A 26,152-nucleotide genomic window follows, 5' to 3' on the forward strand; every position below is an offset into this window, starting at 1 on the left:
CATCTTTTTTTTAGGTGTTTTGCAAGGCAAATGGGGTTAAGTGGCTTGCCCAAGGCCACACAGCTAGGTAATTATTAAGTGTTTGAGACCAGATTTGAACCCAGGTACTCCTGACTCCAGGGCTGGTGCTTTATCCACTGTGCCACCTAGCCACCCCATGTATCATCTTCTCATGCAGGAATACATGCAGTTCAACATCATTAAGTCCCTCATAATTTACCCTTCTCATCCATTCTCTCTATGCTTCACCTGAGTACTGTACTTGAAGATCAAACTTTCTGTTAAGCTCTGGACATTTCGACAGGAAAGTCTGAGAGTCCCCTGCTTCACTGAATGTCCATCTTTTCCCCTGAAAGAGGATGTTCAGTTTTACTGAGTAGTTGATTCTCAGTTGTAATCCATTTTCTTTTACCTTCCAGAACATTATAGTCTAAGCCCTACAAGCCCTTAATGTAGACACTGCTAAATTCTGTGTAATCCTGACTGTAGCTCCATTATATTTGAATTGTTTCTTTCTGGCTGAATATTTTCTTCTCGATTGGGGAATTCTGGGATTTAAATCTCTTTCAGAAGGTGATCATTGAATTCCCTCAATTATTCTTTTACCCTCTGCTTCTAGTATATCAGGCAATTTTCATGGAAAATTTCTTGAAAAAATGAAGTCTAGGCTCTTTTCCTAGTCATGATTTTCAGGTAACCTAATAATTTTTAAATTATTTCTTCTGGATCTGTTTTCCATGTCAGTTTTTTTTCCAATGAGATACTTCACATTTTCTTTTAGTTTTTCATTCTTTTGGTTATGTTTTATTGTTTCTTGATTTCTCAAAAAGTCATCAGCTTCCCTTAGCTACATTTTATATTTGAAGGAATTATTTTCTTCAGAGAGCTTTTTTTTATCTCCTTTTCCATCTGGCCAATTCTACATTTTAATGTATTCTTCTCACTGACCTTTTGGACTACTTTTTCCATTTGACTTAAACTGGTTTTTAAGATGTAATTTTCTCCAGTGGTTTTTTTTTTTGTATCTCCTTCACCAAACTGCTCACTTGTTTTTCATGTTTTTCTTGCATCACTCTCATTTCTCTTCCCATTGTTTCCTCTACCTCTCTTATTTGTTTTTCAAAAATCTTTTTTTGAGCCTGAGACCAATTCATATTTTTCTTGGAGGCTTTGGATACAGAAGCTTTGATTTTGTCATCTTTTGAGTGTCTATTTTGATCTTACAGGGGATCAAAGTAATTGTCTATGGTCAGATTCTTTTTCCTTCTGTTGTTCATTTATTTCCCCAACCCATGACCTGATTTAACTCTTTGTTAAGATGGAGTTCTGCTTCCAGGATTGAGGACACACTTTCCCCAGGGACCTCAATTCCTTTAAGGTCTGATGAGAGGCCCATATTCTGATTTGTGGATGACCACAAACACTCTCCTCTGCCCTGGAGCTGTGAGGAGGATCCTTGCTCTGCTATGGCAGTATGGGGCCCCAGACTGCAACCTGGATCTGAGAATGGGCAAAGCAACAGAGTCCTGCTCCAGAGATAGTAGACGGACCTCTGCAGTCTCCCCCAACCCCCTTACTGTCCATGGGATGAGCACTCTGGAAGCAGCTACTGCCTGCTTCTAGTTTCTAGGGTGGGGTTGTGCTGAGACCTGAGCTGAGAACTGTTCTGGCCTGGGCTCTGCAATAATTCTAGTAGAGTTTTTCTGCTGGCCTTCCAAGTTGTCCTTGGCAATCCCTGGCCTGAGAGAGCTGGAAATTGCCTCCACTGCCATGGACTGAAGCACCACCAAGGATCTAGACATCCTGCAGGCTGTTCCTGGAAGATTGGAGCTGGTTCACTCCTGTGCTATGACCCTTTCCAATTCTGGTGGAACAGACACTTCTTGTCAATCTTCCAAGTTGTCTTGGGCCAGAAAAATTGTTTCATTCCATATTGCTATGGGTTCCGTCACTCTAGAACTTGGTCAGAACTTGGTATAGAATTTGGAGTGGTCTGGGGTAGAGCTTCTGGAAATTCCTGCCTTTACTCTGCCAATTTGACTCTGACTCCCCACAAATATAATTTTGATAACTAAACTAAGGAGAGCGAAAACAGAAAAAGAAAATTATAGTCTAATTAGTATTAATGCAAACATTTTAAATAAAATACTTTCAAGGACATTAAAGCAACATATTATAAAGATCACACACTGTCAGGTTAGGTTTATACAAGCAAAGCATAGTTGGTTCATTATTAGGGAACCAATAGAGGCATAACTGACCATATCAATCACAAAAATAACACAAATCATATGATCATATCAATAGATGCAAAAAAAGTTTTTGACAAAATACTGAACCATTCTATTAAAAACATTAAAACACAAGAATAAATAAAGATTTTTGCACTTAATTTCATTTTATTTCAATTACATGCAAAGGTAGGTTACAGCATTCATCCATTACAAGTTTTGGAGTTCCATTTTTTTTACCACCCTTCCTTCCATCCCAACTCCCCATGGTAGGAAACAATCTTGTATAAGTTGTACATACACGTTTGTGTTTAGCACATTTTCATATTAGTCATGTTGTGAAAGAGGAGTTAGAACCAAAGGGGAAACAACCATAAGAAAGAAAGAAAAAAACATAAAAAAATTTTAAAAAGTCAATTTAGTGTGCTATGCTCTATAATCAGACTCCATAGTTTGTTTGTTTGTTTGCTTTTTTGTTTTTCTGGATATAAATGCCATTTTCAAAACAGATATCTCAGGACTGTCTTTGATCACTGAACTGCTGAAAATATTAATTAATTATAATTAATTAATTGATCATAGTTAATTTATTTCACAATGTTGCTGTTAATTTCTGGTTCTGTTCACTTCACCGAGCATCAATTCATGCAAATCTTTTCAAGTTTTTCTGAAGTCTGTCCACTTATGAATTCTTATTGAACAATAGTATTCATAGTATCCATATACCATAACTTATTCAGCCATTCTCCAACTGATGGACACTCCCTTAATTTCCAATTCTTTGCCAATACAATAAAAAGCTGCTATAAATATTTTTTGTATGTGTGGATCTTTCCCCCTTTTTTATGCTCTCTTTAGGCTATAGACCTAGTAGTAGTATTGCTGGATCAAAGGGTATGCACAGTTTTATTGACCTTTGGGTGGAGTTCCAAATTGTTCTCCAGATTGGTTGGATCAGTTCACAATTCCATTCCATGTATTAGCATTCCAGTCTTCCCACATTCTCTCCAATATTGATTATTCTCCTTTTTTGTCATCTTAGCAAATCTGATAGGTGTGAGATGGTACCTTAGAGTTCTTTTGATTTATATTTCTCTATTCAATAATGATTTGGAGCATTTTTTCATATGATCATAGAAAGCTTTCATTTCTTCATTTGAAAACTACCTATTCATATCCTTTGACTATTTAACAATTGGAGAATGCCTTGTATTATTATATATTTGACTCAATTCTCTCTCTCTCTCTCTCTCTCTATATATATATATATATATGTATATGTATATGTATATGTATATGTATATGTATATGTATATGTATATGTATATGTTAGAAACAAGTCCTTTATCAGAAATAGCTATGAAAATTGTTCCCAAGCCTTCTGCTTTTTTCCTAATCTTGACTGCACTGGCTTTGTTTGTACAAACCCTTTTTAACTTAATGTACTCAAATAATCTGTTTTGCAATTTATAATGTTCTCTCTTTTTTGATCTTGCCTCTCCATAGATCCTACAAATAGATTATTTCTTGTTCTACTGATTGGTCTATAGTATCATCCTTTATATGTAAATGCTTACCTATTTTAACCTTATTTTGGTATAGGGTGTGAGATATGGATCAGTTTTTGCCATACTATTTTTCAGTTTTTCCAGCAATTTTTGTCAGATAGTGAATTGTTATTCTAGAAGCTGGAGGTTTTGAATTTGTCAGACAGAAGATTATCATGGTCATTTACTATTAGTACCTTGGTGTGAGGGCTGCCAAGCCCTCTTCAGGGCTGCTTTCCACCTTTAATGTTCACCTGAGCCATCTAACTCTCACCTGTGGCTCCCAGAAGCTGTAGCATGCACAGCATTCACCCCCTAGTAAAACATTTCAGTATGTGGACTAACCAGGTGGAGGGTAATCAAGGGAGTCTCAAACTGATTGGTGAGTAGTGGGGGGTGTCTACCCCAAGCACATGAAGTCTTAAACTGGTGGAATGAGCACAGGAGAGCAATTTGTTTCAATGGCCATGAATCCAGATGAAGCAGGGGCTGTGGAGTGCTTAGTGCTTGGTTATACATTGAAGAGCCAAGGTCATCCATTGCATCTAAAGTCATCACCAGTTTTGTGATTGTCTTGCTATGCTGGATCATGATGATTTTGGAAGATAGAGTAAGGTAGTTCTCTTCATGCAGCTCCACCTCAATTAAAACCAATTCATGCACTCATAACCATTCCTTAAAGTCCTGTGGCCACAGGCAAGTGTGACAAAGCAGCAGGTGTCGATACACTGTGAGCTGTAGTCACAATCTTGCATACTACCAGCCAGGGCCATAGGGTCGTTTCTCCACTGAACATAGCACTGGGACACAGCAGCCCCCTGGGTGACTGAGCAACCCTTTTAAGGATCATACTGATCACCTCCTGATGCGAGGAAGGGACTAGAAAAGGTGGTCTAAAAATTGTCTGCTTACCCAACCCTAACCTGATTACCATGGCAGGGGGAATTACACAGTACAGTCAAAACACAAAAAAAACTCATTGAAGAACTTTAGAGTTGATTATGCAGCTTGGGAGACACTGGCACAGGACCACCAAGCATGGCATGCCCTCATCAGTGAGGGGGCTGCATTCTATGAGGAAGGAAGAATTGAAGCAGCTCAATGGAAATATGATATCCACAAGTTTAGAGCAACCAGCCCAGGGGCTCACATGGACTATTTGTGCCCAACCTGTGGTAGAGCATGCCAAGCTTGTACTGGTCTGATCAGCCACTGTAGGAAATGCTGTCATTTGTCTCAAACATAGTAATGTCATTTTGGTCTTCGACAATGAAGGAAAAGAACCAACCTGACCTATTCCACTGATCCACTTCTGTTTCTTAACCAATACAAGACAGTTTTGATGACAGTCATTTTATAGTTACAGTTTTATATCTGGTATAGCTACCTTTTCTGCATTTTTTTCATTAATTCCCTCAATATTCTTGAGCTTTTGTTACTCCAAATGAATTTTATTTCTATTTTTTCTAGCTCTGTAAAATATTTTTTTGGTAGTTTGATTGGTATGGCACTGAAGAAGTAATTTAATTAAGGTAGAATTGTCATTTTTATTATCTCAGCCAACCCATGAGCAATTGACATTTTTCCAACTGTTTAGATTTGACTTTATTTTTGTGAAAAGTATTTTGCAATTGTGTTCATATAGTTTCTGGCTTTGTCTTGGGAGATAGATCCTCAAGTATTTTATGTTGTCTTCAGTGACTTTAAATGGAATTTCTGTTTCTATCTCTTATTGTTGGGCTTTGTTGGTCATATTCAGAAATGCTGGTAATTTATGTAGGCTTATTTTATATACTTTGCTACAGCTGTTAATTGTTTCAAGTTATTTTTAGTTAATTTTCTAGGGTTCTCTAAGTATATCATCATATCTACAAAGAGTGAAAGTTGTTTCCTCTTTGTCTAGCCTAATTCCTTCAATTTCTTTTTCTTATTGCCCAAGCTAGCATTTCTAAAACAATATTGAATAATAGTGGAGATAATGGACATCCTTGTTTTAGCCCTCATTTTATTGGAAATGCTGCTGGTTTATCCCTATTACATGTAACACTTGCTAATGGTTTTAGATAGATGCTGTTTATCATTTTAAGGAAAACTCCATTTATTACTACGCTCTCTTGTGTTTTAATGGGGCCAAAGACTTTTTCATCATCTATCAAGATAATCATATGATTTCTGTTAATTTGACTATTGATATGGTAAAATATGCTGTTTTGTCCTAATACTGAACCATCCCTGCATATCTAGTAAAAATTCTCATAATAATTATTATTATCATATTACCCTCATAATAACTTAATGCAATCTCTTTGCTAAAATGTTATTTAAAATTTTGCATCAATATCATTAGGGAGAGATTGTTCTATAATTTTCCTTGTCTGTTTTGACTCTTCCTGATTGATTTAGGTATTAGCAGCATGTTGGTGTCATAAAAGGGATTTGGCAGAACTCCACCTATTTTTTAAAATAGTTTATATAGAGTTGTAATTAAATGTTCTTTAAATGCTTGGTAGAATTCACTTGTAAATCCATCTGGTCTTGGAGATTTTTTCTTAGGGAACTTATTAATGGCTTATTCAATTTCTTTTTCTGAAATGTGGTTATTTAAGTATTTTATTTCCTCTTTTGTTAATCTGGACAGTTTTTTTATTTATTTATCCATTTCACTTATATTGTCAGATTTGTTGGCATACAGTTGGGCAAAATAGTTTTGAATAATTAATACTTTAATATCTTCCTCATTGGTAATGAGTTCACCTTTTCATTTTTGATACTGATAATTTAGTTTTATTTATTTAAAAATGAAATTATCCAAAGGTTTTTTTATTTTATTGTCTTTTTCATAAAACCAGTTCCTAATTTTATTAGTTCAACAGATTCCTTATTTTTGACTTCATTAATTTTGCCTTTGATGTTCAGAATTTCTAATTTCATATTTAATTAGAGATTTGAAATTTGTTCTTTTTCTAGCTTTTCTAATGCATACTCAATTCATTGATCTCCTCTTTCTCTATTTTATTCATGTAAGAATTTAGAGATATAAACATTTCCCTAAAAACTGCTTTGGATGCATTCCACAAGTTTTGGTATAATATCTCACCATTGTCATTGTTTTGGATGAAATGATTGATTATTTCTGGGATTTTGTTGTTTGATTCATTTACTCTTTAAAATTATGTTATTTAGTTTCCAATTAATTTTTAGTTTATCTTTCTATGGTTCTTTTTTACATGTAATTTTTTTGCATTATGATCTGAAAGGGATTTATTTCTCCCTTTCTTCATTTAATTGTGAGGTTTTAATGCCTAATCCATGGTCAATTTTTTGTGTAGATGCCACATAACCCAGAGAAGAAGGTATATTTCTTGTTATCGTCATTCAGTTTTCTCCAGAAGTCTATCATATCAAATTTTTCTAAAATTCTATTTACTTTCTTAACTTCCTTTTTATTTGCAGTAAGAGTTTTCTAATTCTTAAAGACAGAAGTTGAGTTTCCCATTAATATAATTTTATTATCTATTTCTCCCTGTAACTCCTTTAGCTTCTCCTCTAAGAGTTTGAATGTTATACCACTTGGTGCACATATGTTTAATATTGATATTACTACATAACCTATGGTACTTTTTAAGAAGATGTAGTTTTTGGGGTGGCTAGGTGGCACAGTGGATAAAGCACCAGCCCTGGAGTCAGGAGTACCTGGGTTCAAATCCGGTCTCAAATATTTAATAATTACCTAGCTGTGTGGCCTTGGGCAAGCCACTTAAGCCCATTTGCCTTGCAAAAACCTAAAAAAAAGATGTAGTTTTCTTCTTTATCCCTTTTAATTAGATCTATATTTGTTTTTGTTTTCTCTGAGAATAGGATTACTATTTCTGCTTTTTTTTTACTTCAGTTGAATATTTTTTTTACTTTAGCATAATATATTCTACTCCAGTCTTTTACTTTCACCATGTGCATCTCTCTGCTTCATATGTATTTCTTGTAAACAACATATTGTAGGATTCTGGTTTTTAATTCATGCTGCTATCTACTTCCATTTTTTGGGAGAGTTCGTCCTATCCACATTTACAGTTATGGTTACTAACTGTATTTCCCTCCATCCTATCTTCTCCATGTTTGTACTTTTCTCTTTCCTTTCCCTTTATTTCTCCTCACCAATGCTTTGCTTCTGACTGCTGCCTCTCTCAATCAGCCTACCCTTCTATCTGCCTTCTTTCCTTTCCTTCTCCTTTTCTTCTTTCCCTTTTTTCAACTTTTACTTTAACTTACCTTTACTTTCCCCCCCCCCCTCCCTTTTGTCAGCTTCTCCTTCCCTTTTCTTTCCCCTTCTTCCTTCTCTCCACTTCCCTCTAGGGTAGGATAAATTTCTAAACCCAATTGGAAATGTATGCTACTCTCTCTGTAAGCTAAATCTGGTGAGAGTGAGATTTACTCATCCTCCTTCCTTCCCTCCCTCTAAATTTCACATCTTAATTGTTTTATACCTGTTTCCTACACACAACTTCTGTAAAAGTATGCTTCTTTTATCTGTCCTGTTAGAAGTACAATTCTCAAGGGTTGATGATTAATTGATTTATAATCATTTCATAATAATCATAATCATTTCATACCCATGGCCACTGTCCAAGTATATACCCCTCAACTGTCCAATTAGAAATACAATTCTCAAGAGCCATAAGTATCATCATATTATAACCAATTTATATCCACCCCCTCATTCCAATTATCCCTATAGAAATACAATCCTCATACACCAAATTATCAGTCAAAGCATCATTACTTTCATGATCAATTTATACCCGCACCCTCTAAGTGTTCTCCTTTTAACTATCCTGAGAAATATAATTTTTTTTTTTAGTTTTTGTAAGGCACATGGGGTTAAGTGGCTTGCCCAAGACCACATAGCTAGGTAATTATTAAGTGTCTGAGGCTAGATTTGAACTCAGGTACTCCTGACTCCAGGGCTGGTGCTCTGTCTACTGTGCCACCTAGCTGCCCTGAGAAATATAATTCTTAAGAGTTAAAAATATTGTTTTCTCATGTAAGGATGTAGACAGTTTAATCTTTTTTTGGCTAACATATTTTTCCCTTTCCATTTAACTTTTTTGTGCATCTTTTGAATCTTAAATTTGAAGATCAAATTTTCTGTTCAGTTCTGTTCTGTTTATCAAGTAAATTTGAAAGTCCTCTATTTCACTGAAAATCACCTTTTCTCCTGAAAGAATATGCTGGATTTTGCAGGGTAGTTGATATTTGGTTGTAACTCAAAAATCCAAGACCCTCTGATTCTTTAATGTTAAAGATAAGTCCTGCATAATCCTGTGGCTCCCTGGTATTTAAATTGCTTCTTTTTATCTGTTTTCAGTATTTTCTCCTTTAGCTAAGAATTCTGAAAGTTGGCTACAACATTTCTTGGAGTTTTTATTTTGGGATCTATTTCTGGGGGGGATCAAGACTACTTTATCTTCTTGTTCTAGGTTTTTAGGCAGATTTTCCTGAATTTCCTGAATTTCCGACTATTTTTCTGATTGTGGCTTTCGGGTATATCTATAATTCATAAATTATTTCTCCTGGATCTGTTTTCCAGGTCAATAGTTTTTTCCTTAGAAGTACTTAACATTTTCTTCTATTTTTCTTTTCAGCCTTTTGGTTTTGTTGATTGAATCTGAGTGTCTAACAAAGTTATTAGTTTCCATTTATCTAGTTATAATTTTTAGGGTTTTACATTCTTCCATTAACTTTTGTGTTTGCTTTTCCAGTTGGTTAATTTTACTTTTTGGTTTTTTTTTTTTAGGTTTTTTGCAAGGCAAATGGGGTTAAGTGGCTTGCCCAAGGCCACACAGCTAGGTAATTAATTAAGTGTCTGAGACCAGATTTGAACCCAGGTACTCCTGACTCCAAGGCCAGTGCTGTATCCACTACACCACCTAACCACCCTAATTTTACTTTTTTGAGAGTTATAGTCTTTTTTCAGTTTGCCAATTTAATTTTTTGATGAGTTGCTTTCCTTTTCCAATTGGTCATTTTTTTCTTTTAAAGGAGTAGTTTTTCTTTTTAATTTGACTAATTTACTTTTATTATTATTAAATTTATTTATTTATTTATTTTCATCCATATGCACATGTATATATTTAAGTTAAAAAATTTCCTTCCACCCTCCCTTCCCACCCTCTGCTCAGTGGCAAATAGTCAGATTAGTATTGCATATATATATATACATATATATATATATGTATATATATGTATATATATATGTATATAAACATGTTTACAGATTAGTAATTTTCAGTATGAGGAAGTAAGATTAAGGGAAAGAGACAAATAGATAATTTTTATAAAGTGTTCATCCTATTCTGAAGGGTTCTTTTGTGTGTGTGTGTGTGTGTTTGTTTTTTGTTTTTCTTCCTCTATATGGGGATAATATAGTCCACTGGCTAATTTACTTTTAAAGGAGTTGACTTCTTTTCATTTGGCCAATTTTACTTTTAAAGGTATTGTTTTCTTCAGTCAGTTTTTCATAACTCCTATATAACTATCATTTCTCTTCTCCATTTTTCTTCTTCATCTCTTCTTTGGTTTTTAAAATCCTTTTTGATCTCTTCTAAAAGGTCCTGTTGGATTTAGACCCTGCTTTCCTCTTCTGTGATGGTATTTTTATCATCTCTATGGTTAGAGATCTTTTGTGTTTTTGCTCATTTTGATAGTTGATCTGTCTTCCTAGAGCACAAGGTGTATAGACTCAGGCATTTTGTTCTGGGGTTTTGGTCTAATCCTGATTTTTTGCTTTGACATTACAGGTGCTCATGGTTTGTTAATTTTTTTTGGCTAACATCTTTTTCCCTTTCCATTTACCTGTTTACTGAGGTAAGGTTGCCTGACACAGTCCCACCTATTTCACTAATGTTCCTGGGTTGGAACTTTGCCTTCCAAGCTGGGATTGAGACCCTCACTGATAGCCTGCTGTACTGCTGTTATGCTGAGCTGAGACCTAAGCGATACTGTGCTAAGAGCTCCCAGTTCTCCTGCCTACACTGGGCTAGACTCCCCTTTTACCCATATAAGACAATATCTTGAATTGAGAACTTGTTTCACTCTGTATTTTTGTGGGTTCTGTTGCTTTAGGATATGCTTTTTAGAGGTTTTTTTCAGGAAAAGTTCCAGAAAAGTTCCATGCCACAATGTTGGGTCTACCCAGGAAGTGAAAAAATCTGAAAATTTTCTTAAAATGAGAAAAAATATGTGCCTAAACAAACAGCAAGAATTATCTATAATTATCTATAAAAACTAGAAGCCTTCCCTTAAGATCAGGGGTAAAGCAAGGGTGTCCATAATTGCCGATAATATTCAATACCGTACTAGAAAGGCTAAATATAGCAAAAAGATAGGAAAAAGAATTTGAATAAGAGCAGACAATAAGGAAACAAAACAATCACATTTTGCAAAGATATTAACGTATACTAATGGAAACAAGGCAATCAAGCACAAAATTAGTGAAACAATAAACAAACTTGCAAAGTTGCCAGTTATAAAATAAGGCCACATAAATATCAATCTTTCTATATACTACCAAAAAACCAGTAGGAAGTGATTGAAAGACAAATTTTATTTAAAATAACTGCAGACAATATACCATATTTCCCCATGTATAAGAAGCTCCCATGTATAAGACACACCTTAATTTGGGGGCCTGAAATTTGAAAAAAAAATGTTTTACATAAAGTTATTGAACTCAAGTTTTATTCATCATAAAATTTATACAATTCCTCATTACTGTCAAAACTCCCATCCATGAACTTGTACTCCTCTGCGTTGGATGATTTTCTTTGGAAAGACTCTGACTGCTTTCCTGCCTGTGTTCTGATCTGTGGTTTATGACAAGCACTCCTTGAACAAGTATGGTGCATGGACGCATGCTCAGTCAGTTCCTTTTCATGAACCTGAAGCATCAATTGTATCCTCCTTTGAAATCAGTCACTTCTTTTTCATCAGCAATTCTTCTTGCCTCATGCTGAACCATCTTTGTGTACACAGGAATTCCAATTGACCTTGCTCATCAATTCATAGCTTCACTTCCCTCTCTAAATCAGGCCATTTTGCTGACTTGCCCTTCATAGCCTTCTTCTGCTATGGTGTTTTCAGGAGGATTCCTTCTTTCTGAAGTCAGTCTCCGATTGTTTATTTATTCAGTTGGAAGAAGACCAAACTGACATTCAGCAACATGATTGCTACTCACTTTTGCAAACTGGATCACTTTGAAATTGAATTCAGCACTATAAGAAAATCTTTTCTGAGCTATTTCTGGGAAGAATGTGGCAAAATGTGACCTAATATACCAGTAACAAATGTAAAACAATGAGTGCAACAACAACATGCGTGGAAAAAGTGGGAAATGCAAGTAAAAAAAAATCTACAACAATGAGCATAAAAACAAGTGGAAAATGCAAGTAAAAAAAATCTACAACCACCGTATGAGATGCTCCCAGTTTTTAGACCCCAAATTTTTTGAAAAAGGGTACATCTTATACATGGGGAAATATGGTAAAATAACTGGAAGTCTACTTGTCAGGAGAAACCCAGGGACTATATAAGTACCATTACAAAATACTTTTTTTTAGGGTTTTTTTTGCAAGGCAATGGGGTTAAGTGGCTTGCCCAAGGCTACACAGCTAGGTCATTATTAAGTGCCTGAGGCCGGATTTGAACTCAGGTACTCCTGACTCCAGGGCCGGTGCTCTATTCACTGTGCCACCTAGCCGCCCCTACAAAATACTTTTTAAACAAATAAAGTTAAGATCTAAGTAACAATAGGGAAAATATTATTGCTCCTGGGTAATCCCAATCAATGTAGTAAAAAAAGGACAATACCGCATAAATCAATTAATTTACTTATTCAATGCCATACCAACCAAACTACCAAGAACTATTTTATAGAGCTAGGAAAAAAAAAAAGCAAAATTCATTTGGAGAGGCAAAAGGTCAAAAATGTCAAGGGAATAAATAAAAATAAAGTGAAGGAAAGCAGCACATTGTTACCAAATTTCAAACTATATTACAAAGTGACAGTCATCAAAATGGATGTTGGCTAAGAGATAAGTGGTGGATCAATGAAAAAAGATTAGATACAATATACACTTGTAAATGACCAAAGTAACCTGATGTTTGATAAACCCCAAAATCTCAACTTTTGGTAGAAGAACTTACTATTTGACAAAATTGTTGAGAAAACTGAAAAAACAGTTTGGCACAAAGTATGCATAGATCAACATCTCACACCACATTCCAAGATATGGTCAAAACAGATTGATTTAGTCATTAAGGATAATATAAGTAAATCAGAGAAGTGTGGAAAAAGTCAAGTCTATGGATAAGATAAGAGAAATAAAGATATTCATGGGAAATAACAGATAATCTTGATTACATGAAATTTTAAAAACCTTTGCACAAGTAAAATTAATGAAACCAATATTAAAAGAAAAGAGGAACTGGGGGAAATTTTTATATTGTTTCTCTGAGAACAAAGTCTAATTTCCTAGATATATAGGGAACTGAGGTAAATTTATAAAAATTATAGCCATTCCTCAATTGAAAAATTGTCAAAAGATATAAGCAGTGAGTTTTCAGAAGAAATCAAAGCTATCAAACAGTGATATGAAAATTGTTCTAAATCACTACTGATTAGAGAGTCAGATATAACTGTGAGATTCCACCTCACACCTATCAGATTGGCTAATATAACAGAGGAGGAAAATGACAAATGTTGGACAGTATGTGGGAAAACTGGGGCATTGATGATGGAGTTGTGAATTGTTCCAACTATTCTAGAGAAGAATTGGAACTATACGCAAAGAGTTTTAGAACTATGCCTATTCTTTAAGCTAGCAATGCTATTGCTAGATCTGCATTCCATAGAATTCAAAGAAAGGGGGAGGGGGGGAAGAGAAATTGAAACTGAAAATAATTTTTAAAAAAAAGTCATGGCAGGACAAGACTGGCAAAACCACTTTTCACAAGGTTCTTCACCCTGAGTGACTCATGCTCCTAAACTTCATTTTTCCTGGCCCCTTCAAAGAGCACAGACCCCATTCAAGTGGTCTCACATACATTAAAAAGTCCTCCAGTTTTGATGATCCCTTGACATCTGTCTTCCCAGCTAGCAAGGCAGCTCAGCTCTGTTCCTCTCAAGTGTGACCTCAGAGATATCAAGTTAGAAAGCCCCACATGGTCATACACCTCAGAGTCAAGACTCAGAGCAGTCGTGTTTATCTTTTAAAAAGCCAAGCACTGAAGGAGCTTCAGCAATGAAGTATTTTATCTAAGACACAGACATGAATTCTCAAATGGTTGTAATAAAACACAATTACAAAAATCAGAACAGATTTTAATACTGTCCCACAGGATCTTAGTAAAGTTTCTAAAGTACTTTTGGCATACTCTCATTCTCACAGAAATTCACCCTAGCCCTAGGAGGCTCCTGCAGCAGGAAGTAACCCCATTTTATATTCAAGGAAGCTGAGTCTTAGGGAATGTGTCCTACAGTTGGTGACAGGGGCAGATTTTTGACCCAGAAAATCCTGATTTGTAGCCCAGGCTTTACCAACAACACCATATGATCACCTAAGACTTGTCAGGTAGGTGTCTTTTGAGTTCCTTCTGGGCATACCTCAACAGAAAAAGGAAGAAGAGAGTCTATCTCATTAATAGAGCTTAATAAGAGGCACGTATGTTTCCATGTCCTCCACACATGGAAAGACTTGGAAGAAAATGAGGACTGGAATGACTTACCTGCATCCCGATGACAGCATAAATGAAGAACAACATAGCAATGAGAAGAGCAACATATGGAAGAGCCTAAAACAAGACAAGAACTTCAATTAGTCTCTGACTGGGTGCTAAATTATCAATCTCTGAGGCATACTTGAACAGAAATCTACTCTGTATTCCATTCAGTATTGCTCAGGAGAGCCCATGCCCTCTTGATCCATTTTTGGACAACTCAAGTGTTTTCTTTGTCCAATGAGCCTACATTTAATTTGTAATTCCTTTGTAATTCCTGCTCATTGCCACACATCCTTCTCCTGTTTAAGCAGCACTAGGAATGTGCCCATGGGTTAATCAGAGAAAAATAGACACTTCCTAGATTTTGGATCCATCACCACAATGCCTTGTTTTGGTTTAGCACAAGTGCTAGCTAACATGATAGCCAGAAACTGCTAAAACATAAACATTTAAAAGATTTTCTTATAAAACCAAAATACTTTGGATTATGCAAATTAACAGTGGCCACCAGAACTCTCAACATGCCCAGTTTGTCAAATGTGAATATAAAGTTATTCCACTGGAGCTTGGACAATTCTGTTGGCTCTGTGCTTAGGTATTATATTACAATGTGAAATAGTGGCAGAACACTATACTTTCACCAATTCTAGTGAACAATAGACCGGTTCTACATCATGCTGAACTCCAGGCTCCCTTTGACAGATGGGGATGCTTGTGCTTTAACAGGACCCTGCTGACATATGTGTGGTTTTAATCACATGAAATCTCAAGGCAGCACTTGGCTGCAGTAAACACCTATCTCATTTGTAATGCAATTAAACAAAGAACACGTTTCTAATTTAAGGCTTTGGTAGGAAAGATCAAGGTAGCAGCAAAATAGTCAAAGCACTTAGTTTCTTTCCCATGATTAACTTCTGGGTATGTCCACAAACTGTCCTATGAGTATTCACTCATTAAAAATAAAGTTGATTTTCAAATCAATAAACATTTATTGAATCCCTCAAGCCAATTCCTAGGCAAAAAAAAAAAATGGAAGAATGTTCAATTGGACACACTTTGGGCTGGGTTCCCTATGACAATTTTCACTAAGAACTTCAAGGGAATGTGCGACTATCTGGTTCCATAATATGAAAACCATAATCAAGTTCAACTGAGACTCCCCCTTACCTGAAAGGATTTAATAAAAGTCCACAGCAATGTCCGGATTCCTTCCCCTCTGCTGAGAAGCTTCACCAGTCTCATGACTCGGAAAAGACGGAAAAATGTGATGGAGATTCTGTTGCTCTCTTCTGAGTTCTGCAGAGTGATCATGGAGTTGTCAAACACAATCAGAAGGAGAATATATAATACTCTCAGAAAAAAAATTGCAACAGATGTGAAAGTGGCAAAGGTAAGAAGTGAAGATGTGTTTCTAAGGCCTTGGTCATCTTGAAAAACCATGGTATGAAAGGAAAACGTCCATGCTGACAATACAGGGCCACCACTCGGCTGCCACACACATACCACATGCATTTCCTAGTGTTGGGGAACTCGGGAGACTGCACACTGACAATGACCATTCTAGGAGGACGATCATGAAAAAGACAGAAAAAATCAGAGGAAAACTAGACATGACCAGAAGAATAAACTCAAAGAAGAGGCAAAGCCACTGGGATCAGCCACTAGTCTTACCCCAGGAGCAGCAGTTGGGACAGGGACAGGGTTATTTTCACTTTCAGTTGGCTTTAAGAAATCAAATAAAGATGAACAATATTAATGACCGGGAGTCATAAGCAGAAGATTAGGAGGACATTTGACATGTATACTTCTTGGGATAACACACCAGTCAGCCCCCTCCCTACAAAATGCCAGGAGAGTTTCACGTCACATGTGGGTTATTACTTTTCACCTCTTCTGAATTCTTCTAAAAGTCAGCTCAAAGGACAACACACCCCAAAGCTGAAAGATTCTAGGAAAGATTTAAGAACCCAGTTTTTACATAAAGGCAAAAATTTCAAGTCACTTGTCTTTCTCGGATGATGTTCCCCTCCTTATTTTGAAAAGGGAATAAACAATGGTTTTGAATCATTCCCATTGAGAAATTCTGCAGTAGCTTTCTGCCTGAGGACTAGGACTCCAATGTAAAGCAATATGAGTGTCCAATGGGCCCACAGTTATCTGCCTCCACTGGCCCACTTTCACTTTTCATAGATTGGAGCCTGACCCTCTACAGTGACCTCAGGAAGGAGGTGTAGCCCATGTCTTGGTTTTGCCCTTATGGGACCTCAATTTTATTTACCAATTTGGAGTTTTGAAACCATTCATGAGGCAGGAGGTTTGCTATCATAAAATAATTCAGTTCGTCATCATTTTATAGCACAAGAATCACAGGCAGGAAGCCTTTGGATTGGACTTGAAGCTTCCGTGGCATTGCTCTTTTCGGGATACCAGCTTTAGTGAACCCCATTTATTCAGAATTTATTATTATTTTGGTAAGGGCTGGGCTAAAGTTTTTCATTTGCTTGTTTTTTGAACTATGAACTATGAATTTGCCAAGCAAATTCTTCTTAAGAATTAGGGTATGAGGATCTTTTTTTTTTCTCCACCAGTACCACCAATGCAGACCCTGCAATAGTCAAGAAGGAGAGTTTAAAAGGAAAAGTAAAAAGAAAAAGGAGAAGACAGGGAAAGGGGAAAAGGAAGGGAAAGGAATCTCTGAGGAGGCTGGTGAGGGTGATGAAACTTTTGCTGCATTGTTTGGTGTGTGGGGAGGGGACAGCACTTCAAAGCTTTCCCAAGAGGAGAGCTCCTTTGATCTTTAGGACATCGATGGAAATGTAGAAACTAAAGATCACCCCAAAGAAAACAGTAGAAAATACCTACAAAAGAAAAGTCAGAAAAGACAAAGGAAGAGAAATCAAAGAACAAAAACTGTAGAAAAACAAATTTAAAAGCATGGCAGGAGAGCCCAAGAATAAGAGATTCTGAATCAGATGAAAACAGGCATTTTTTTCCTGAGTGGTTTAGAAAGTGGCCCCAGTAAATGAGCTTGTTCAGTGACAGTTGTGGTGTTTCTTGTACTCCCTCCCCCTTCTGCTGAGTATTTTTTAATAGGCCACTACTCTCTAACCTAAAATGTGACCTGGGAAGAGGGACAAAGAGTTGCCATCTTCCCCAAGGTCTCTTGTAAGGAATACATGAATCTAGTGAGAGTAAGAGGGATAGGATTGCCCCCCACCCATGATGCTCCAGAAAAGCAACGATACTGTCTTCCTAAATCCCTCCAGCCCTCTTGTCTGTTCACAGACATTTGAGGGTACATTTTCTCAAGCCCTCCCTCCTCTGGTTTCTCTTGCCTGCCTCCCAGCTGGCCCTCAGTCTGATGTACTGTGAGATTGATTTTCACATGAGGTCCAGGGAGCTAGTCAAGAGGACTTCAGAATTACAATTCTCTTTTCAAATGAACCCCCTGAAGGATGAAAAACCAGTGGGCTGTGAACTAAAGATCAATGGATTTTAAATGAAAGAAAGATGTAACGGGTGTGGCCACAAATCAGTCCTGGAGGGAATAAGAAACCTTGAGAGCAAAACCAAACCAAAATAACCGAAAGCTTCCTGATACAGCTACCATACCTCTCAGAGCAGGGCTGGTGCACTCACTCTCAAGACTCACAGGATTTATGTACTAGAAGATATCTTTGAGGTCCTCCCATTTTATAGATAAAGAAAACTGAGGCCCAGACAGCTGCATGACCAAGGTCCAAATCCAAATCTTAAGGTTCTGAAGCAGGTCACTGTCTATGCCCCACAAATGCTACATGGGGGGGCACAGCTTCACTGGCTTATGTAACGGGGAATGCTTTAGTTTGGATAGGAAGGGAAGAGATATCCAAGATGCCAAAATAACTTTAAAAGCTTTTTTTCCTCAAATACAAATGTTCCTGATTGAGTAAGAAAGGAGAGGAGCAGGTGATTGTTAAGGTTGGCTGCCATTCATCCCAGGAAATCTCTAAAACTTGTAGAAGGGCCATCCAATGGATGTGGCCAGTCAGGGCTGGGCCATGGATACACTCTGGGGAAGAGGGGGAGCTTCACAACAGGATATTCAGCTATAAGTGTAATGGTTGTGTGAGAATTTAGGACTCAACTCAACAGTCCTAAGGACTCCAGAGAGAGGACAATTTGGTTCCATGTATCTCTTCTTCTGGCTCCAAGGTGACTTTGAAACAAGGAGATATGGCTGAGATGTGGCAACCAGGCACCAGATATTACCTCCCGAGGAGGGGTAGCTTTCAGCTAGAGTCAGTAGATACCACCAGAATACCTTTGACTCAGACTGTCCTCATCAGAGTGAGGGCAGCAAATGCTGAGAGGTACGAGAATGTCATAAGCTAAGGTTCTTCTTAAGCCACAGGGCAGTGTCAAAGGGCTCAAGGCACTGCTGCTCTTTGTCCTCTCCCTTCTGGCCAACTCTAACAGGATGAACACAAAGGATTCTCTGTAGCTAACACTGCAGGTGCCCTTGGTGTGCATAGGGATGAAGGTCCTCACCTTGAGGTCTTAAATTAGAAGGGACCAGTAATTTTCTTCTGCTTTTATATTAACTTAGAGAGATAAACTTATCCAACTTTCTAAAGAAGTCAGGAGAGAGCCTTGAGTCAAAGACCACAAGAGGCTAGTTCCCAAGCCAGGCTAAAGCATTTTGGCAAGACAAAGTTATCAAGACCACTATGATGGGGATCCTGTCACTCCCTCTGCTTTCTGGGGCAGCTCCCTCAGCTCTGCCATGAAGATTCTGCAGTCTTGATGGCTGAATACCTGCCAAAAATTCCTTTGGGTAGTCTGAAGGGACCCGATCTAAAGGGGAATGTCAAACTTTTCAGGAGGTTTAACTAAATGACAGCACAACTAGCTGTGACTCTGAGCAACCTTTTCTCTTAGGATCTCAGTGGCCATATCAGAAAGTTGCCTGGGAATCTGGGTGATATGAGAATAAACCTTCTGAAATGCTCAACAGGAAATAAGAAGTAGTGTTTGTCAAATAGGTAATGGCCCCTGATATGACACTGTAAGTATTTTGATGACAAAGTCTCAATGTCAGCTAGCAGTAGCACATCTTGTTTCTAAGTTTTATCTATTTTACCTTTGAAGAAACAAGCAGATATCAATGAAGCTCCCTCAATCAACTGAGCTCCTTATTACTTCTCAGACATTTTAGAAGTTTCTTAATATTATAAGCAAATGTGTTGAAATTGTGAATTTAAAACTATTAAATTGTGAATGAAGCCAGGTGGAAAACTTGGGGAGAGGGGAAGAAAACCAGGTGAGCATGCATGGGAGTTCAGAGAGGGTCATCCAAAGTGTTTTAAGTGAAAAAATGCAAATGCAAGTTTATCATTTCCAGACAATATTCTATCTTTGGGAGAGCAAGAGCTATCTATTAATCCTCACAAGTTCTTTTAACCAGTCACAGAACCAGCTGTGACTGGCCCAAGGGACACCCTCTCAGGGCCTGCACCTGAAACCAAGGAAAACAATTTAGATGACCACAGTCAATCTTTGGTATATCCTGTGAAATTCTGTGAAAACCAAGCGTGAATGAGCCAAAGAGTACATGGTCTTTAGTAGTGAGGCTGGTTTGACAATAACGTCAACAGATAATAGGCTGACATATACTTGCCTCTACAATTTTCTAAAAATAAAATGAACATGAAAATCAATTAGGCAACAGAAAAGGAATATAAACAGAGGTTGGGGAAATTCTAGGATGGATAAAGTACTAGAAACAATTGCAACAAACTACTGATGAATGATAAACAAGTGTCATTTCACTGCGATTTCACTGCTGCAAGGAATAATGCCACTAAAGCCTGTCAACAAATTCCTCTGTGACTGGCAGACTGAAACGAGTGGCCTGAGGTCCTGCCCAATGTCAAGCAGATAGGACCTGAAGGAGGATGATCTGGAACTCCTGGGGGTCACCATCCTCTGGGCCAGCATTCGAGTCTCTCTACCAGGCTGTGGCAGATAAGAGTCAAGGACTTTGTGTTGGTGGTCTCCTGCCAGGTTGGTGACCTGAGTGTGAATCATGCTTTGGACACTAACTAGCTGTGACTCTGAGCAGCTTTTTCTCTCTTAGGATCTTAGTCACTATATCAGAAAGTGGAACCTCTCAGGTCCCATCCAAACTAACTCTGTTATCCTCTGACCTGCACTACTTCTGGGAAAACTCAAGGAGATGATGGGACATTAGAATGAGGATTGTTAGAATTTTTTTTGGCCCAGGGACCCCTTTGACAGAACCATATTTTTAAATGCATGAAATGAAACGCAGAAAATGACAAAGCCAGTTACATTAAAACAAAGATATAATTTTTTTTTCCATCCACAGTCTGGATTCTTGTAAAAGCTCTCCAGAGATCAGGTGAAGGCTCACCAGAACATTCTCTGAACTTAACTCCTTTGTGAGCAAAGGAAGAGATCCAGGAAACTCCTGAAAAAGGTGACCACTCACCTGTGAGCCCCACTCAAACCAGAATGGATGACAAGGAGATGACTCCTCTCATATTCGGTTAGGGTGGGGCTTATATAGTCCAACACAACAAAACTCCCTTTTATTAAACCACAGGGCTGATTTTATTGTGTTACATTATTGGCATCACCATCTTTCTCTCTCTCTCCCTTTCTCTCACACACACAAACATAGAAAATGTATATATTCGTCTCTTCTTATGGCAGTTAGGTGACACTGTAGATAGAGGGCTGGGCCTGGAAGCAGAAAGATCTGAAATTCATATCCAGCTTCCGACATCTGCAATATGACCAGCAAGTCACTGCCTCAGTTTCCTCAAGTGTAAAATAGGGATAATAATAGCTAGTTAACCAACTGCCTCATGGAGTTTACATGAGAATCAAGTGAGATCATGTTTGTAAAGCACTCTGCACAGCATCTAGCACATGGTAGACACTTACCAATGCGTGCTCACTCCCTCCCCTGATAAGAAAGGGCAGAGACCAACTGCACTTTGCCCCACAAGGGTCCAAGTTCTGAAGGTGAAGTAAAATTCACCCTCATGTCAGTGGGGAAGACCACCAGCACTGGCATTCCAAAGGCAATGGCCTTTGAGCAGGGGCTCACTAAATGGTCTGGGATGTCCTCACAACTGCTCCATTGCCCTCAATCAGCAGAACCAACCAATGACTGGCTAACTGCCACTTGCCAACTTCACCATTCAACAGATGTGACTCCCAGGCAAAGGTTTTGCTTGTGGGTTTGATAGGGAGAAACATCACTGACTAAAAAAAATATCGTAAAAGTATAAATGGGATAAATAAGAAAAACAACCTGACTAAGGTTGTTTAAGGACCTAAGGAAAACCCTTTTCTTCTAAAGGATGGTCATAAGTTAAAGGCCTGCTACTGGAAACCTGAGGTGAGAAGCAGCCAACTGTGGAGGGTAAGTGGTCATGGCCTATGGAAAGCGTCCCTAGGTCCCAAAGACTTGCTCACCCTTGAGGTAAAAGATGGGGCTGGTTTAACCCTCTCCAGTTGAAGCTGACAGATTTGATATGCTGCAACTACCAGAAATGGGAATGTGCCTTAGTGCCTATACCTGGTCCCAAGAAGGGTCTTAGATGTTAAGCCTTCATGTCCAGACTTTTTTACATGTCCAGCCCTCATATATAAATAAACTCTATCAAAACCCCATGAAGATCCTTGTTTGCACAGTACTTCTCTGTCATTATAATGCAGTCCATAACAACCAGTCTGTCTCTTTTCTTTACAATAGTTTGACTTTCTTCAGAATGTTTTCACATACATTTCCTCACATTTTATCATCATCACAAAGTTAGGCAGGGATGATCCCATTTAGCAGATGAGGAAACTTAAGTTTGGATGGAGCAAGAGACTTATTTGAGGTCACCCAGCACCTTAGCAGCGGGATATGGATAAGGACACAGGCCTTCTGGACCCAAACTGGGCTCCCTTTTCCCCCAAGCCCAGCTGCAGCACTCTCTGGCTCTCAGACACAAGGGTCATATGAAGATTCTGCAGCACCTGATCTATGTATGATACCTTCATGGCTTGTGTAGAATCACCTGTTCACCCACAAAGAGCAAGAGACAGACAAAGAATGAAGAAGACTCATGCCTCATGCTGGGCAGCAAGAAGTCTTTTTGCACCAGGAAAACCCACCCTGAATACAAGTCACATCTGAATCATGCACAGGAGACCCACAGGATGTTTCAGATACACTTCAAATGACCAGAAATGAAAGGACATTAAGAAATTAAATGTGCCAAGCAGAGGATGGGGTTTTTGACCAATGCTTGTTATACAAGTAGCACCTGATGGAAGTATCCCCAATTTCCCTCGGTCCTAGCTCATTAGGCTTCAGGGGCAGGCATCCATCTACTACCTGGACTAACCAAAATGGGAACCTCATTCTTTTTTAGCAATCTTTCTCCTGGGAAGCTGGTGTTGGGAGCTTTCTAGATGAGGCAGATGAACTTCTCCTTGGGAGTTTAAAAAACAAAACCCAGACTGCACCTTTCTTCTCGCAAGCAACCTCTTCACTTCCCATGCTGAGGAGCTAGAGCTCCTTGGCAGGTCTCAGACACCTCCAATTCAACAGGATTAGTGATTCTGTGACCTAAACTGAGTCAGCCAGGGGATTCAGAGAGAGTGATAATGATATCACCTTTGTCCCCCTCTAACAAATGGAAAATTTGAGGTCCTGAAATAGTTATTTATTCAAACAATTTTTTTTTTAGATTTTTTGCAAGGAAATGGGGTTAAGTGGCTTGCCCAAAGCCACACAGCTAGGTCATTATTAAGTGTCTGAGGCCGGATTTGAACCCAGGTACTCCTGACTCCAGGACCTATGCTCTATCCACTACGCCACCTAGCCACCCCCATGTGGTTAATTAATAGTGGAGTTCAATTCTCAACAAAAAGGTCATGCCTAGTCTTTGGGAAAATGTTGCCAGGTCCTCCATTAAATACATTTTTTAAAAAATTCCAAATTGGATTTTATCTCATGCATTTTTTTGTGAAATTTGTTTTTAAGAGTGATAAATGATTGTTGACTTCCAAGTCAATGCCTAAAATAGGCAGGGATTTCTGGGGCCATGTTTACAAGGGTGTAAACATGACAGATTTTACTTGATAATGTGCAAAGTTTGCTACTTACATTCACTTCCGTAATAGCGATATCAACAACGCTACCCACAACAATTAAGGCATCAAAAGTGTTCCATGCATCAGTGAAATAGTGCTGTTAGAGCAAGCGATCAGGAAGACCCCGGAAAGAGAAAGCACAGAGGGGACAAAAAGAAGAGAAGGACAGTATTAGAAGAGAGCGGTCTGGTCTCCCGGGATGGACTTGGCAAGCTTCCGCCACTCTCCTGGGAAGAGCAGTGGACACACCAAGACCCAATGTGTCCATGCTACATGAGGATCAGGAAATGAGCAGCTGTCCCACCTTTCCTATCAGAGGCCAGAAGGCATGATGATTACAAAGATGTCATTCTCCAGAAAATGGGAGGCTGGAGCATGAGCTCCAAGTGTAGAAGATGCCTAGAGAAAAAGGTTTGGTGAGGAGTGACCGACTGGAGCCCTCCCCAAAGACAGGGCTTTTGGAGCAGCTCCTTATGCATTCTGAGGTTAAGTCAAACTGCTACCTGTGACTTGTCCAGATGATGAAAACTGCAGGGAGGGGAGAAGGAAGCCGGAAGGAGGCAAACCAAAGAGGGAAGAAGCACAGGGCAGGCAAAGGCCAAGGCAAGGGGTGCGTACTTACGTCTGCTTCGCTGAGAGCGACGTCGACAATGCTGCCGATAACGATGAGGGAGTCAAACGTATTCCAGGCATCACTAAAATAACCCTGAACAGAGCAGGCAGGGGCAGACATTTATGATCATATACCAAATCTGTTTGACCTACATGGGAAAATCCCTACTCCTGCAGATTATTGCAGATTGTTTGGGGGGGGGGGTAGGTTCAGGGAAGGGAGAAATGGAATTCATTGAACTAGATTGGAGGGCCAATAGGAAAACCAAAATGGAACCAACAATATTGTCTACTGAAGGAAAGGTGCTCAGAAGACAACCTCTGTGTGTGTGTGTGTGTGTGTGTGTGTGTGTGTGTGTGTGCGTGCGTGTACACATATGTGTCGAGGGGCACTATTTTATAACAACCATCAACAAACAGCAAGGGCTCTCTCTGGGTCTTATGCTAACCTTCTCAGCAATGATGCAGCAGACCAAGGGATTAATAAACAGAATTGGGGAGGGGAGAGGAAAAGCCCTTTCAACCTCTCTTTGCTCCACAGGCATCAGCCATACCACTCCCTCTCTCCTTCAAATGATCTCAGACAGAATCCTTACAACTCCTCCTCCATTGTTCTTCCTATCCTGGGAGGATAGGCTCCCCCCAAACAAGAGCCCTTGCTGGAGCAGCAGCTTCTTGAGCACAGGCTCCTTGGGGAGAAGGGGAGAAGTTAATGTTTTCTTTAGTAAAGTGGAACTTGACCTGCAACTTGATTGCTCTGGAGGAAAAGGGAAAGCGCTTCCAGAGATGCCCAAGACTGAATGGCCTTTATTTTGGGTTCTCTCCCTGTTGCTGGCTCCCCAGATCTCTGCTTGGTTCCTAGATTGATCAGGCCTGACCAAAGCCCCCTGCTTCTCCTCTCTCAGCGTCTCTTCCTCCTCTGGTAGCACTTGTCTTTCAAAGCCTGCTGTGGTTGTTTTCTTCTTCCCCACCTCCTCTTTCTTGTCTAACAGAATCGGCTCTTAGTGAAGCAGTCAATTTGAAAAGAATCTAATAAACTCTAGTGCTAAAGTACAAATAACAGACAGGTCTAGCACAGCACACAGTAGGCACTTAAAATTGCTTGAATTAGTTAATAGTAATCTACCAGGCTTTCCTTCCTAGGAATATTTTCATTTTAACAGAGGGACAATACCTTACCCAAAGGAATTTCAGAAATTAATGCTAAGTTAAAGAGGAGGGAGAACATCTGAAGTCATTACATCATAGAGGAGGTCAGACTTTTTTTTTAGTCAGACTTTTTCTAAATTCAAACAAGACATTAGCTTATTCCCACCTTGTACAGTTGGCAATTCCCAACCACCCCTATGGCTGCCCCAGTTCTTGGGCTGACATAGGTGGCTGGAGGATTCTCTTTGTCTTTTCTCATCACTTTGCTACACAATAGGAAGACATCATAGGTCCACAGATCGACAACCAACTTGGGACTGAGCATTGGTTAGAAAAAGCTCCCAGATGTGCACCATCTTCTCTCATCTGACACAACGTGGAATGTGATCAAGGAGCTTGGGTTGGTCCCCTGGTCTGGCCCTCCTGGAAGTCTTCTGCTGGCTATTTTGGGGGAGGTGGTAGCATATTTACAAATAAGGAAATGATTGTGGAATGATGAATTGGGACAAGGAGAGGTTAATCCATCCAACCAGTGACTGAGTTCTTCCCCCTTGGAGTTATCCTTTCCTCTTCAGACTTAAGACCCCCTCCACCCTAGTCTGGGTGCAGTTACCTCACCTGGCTTGCTGCAGGAAGTGATCTCTCTGCTTCAATCACTCCACTGATTCATCAGTCAACAAG

At 38.8% G+C, this 26,152-nt stretch overlaps 1 protein-coding gene across 8 annotated transcripts in view; it reads right to left on the reverse strand.

Moving 5' to 3' along the window:
* Positions 1 to 26,152, reverse strand: part of CACNA1D (calcium voltage-gated channel subunit alpha1 D) — a 350,522-nt gene that overhangs the window by 55,430 nt on the left and 268,940 nt on the right. For 5 of the 8 annotated variants that reach the window (XM_074199181.1, XM_074199184.1, XM_074199178.1 and 2 more), the window contains 4 exons: positions 24,333 to 24,416; positions 16,223 to 16,273; positions 15,719 to 15,847; positions 14,558 to 14,623 (listed from right to left, as the gene is read on the reverse strand). In XM_074199181.1, the coding sequence (XP_074055282.1) occupies positions 14,558 to 14,623; positions 15,719 to 15,847; positions 16,223 to 16,273; positions 24,333 to 24,416 (330 nt within the window). The remainder of the gene's footprint in view (positions 1 to 14,557; positions 14,624 to 15,718; positions 15,848 to 16,222; positions 16,274 to 24,332; positions 24,417 to 26,152) is intronic. The other 3 variants (XM_074199185.1, XM_074199183.1, XM_074199182.1) reach the window with 1 other exon arrangement.

This window comes from Macrotis lagotis, chromosome 8 (assembly GCF_037893015.1).
Source record: "Macrotis lagotis isolate mMagLag1 chromosome 8, bilby.v1.9.chrom.fasta, whole genome shotgun sequence".
Taxonomy (NCBI): Eukaryota; Metazoa; Chordata; class Mammalia; order Peramelemorphia; family Peramelidae; genus Macrotis; species Macrotis lagotis.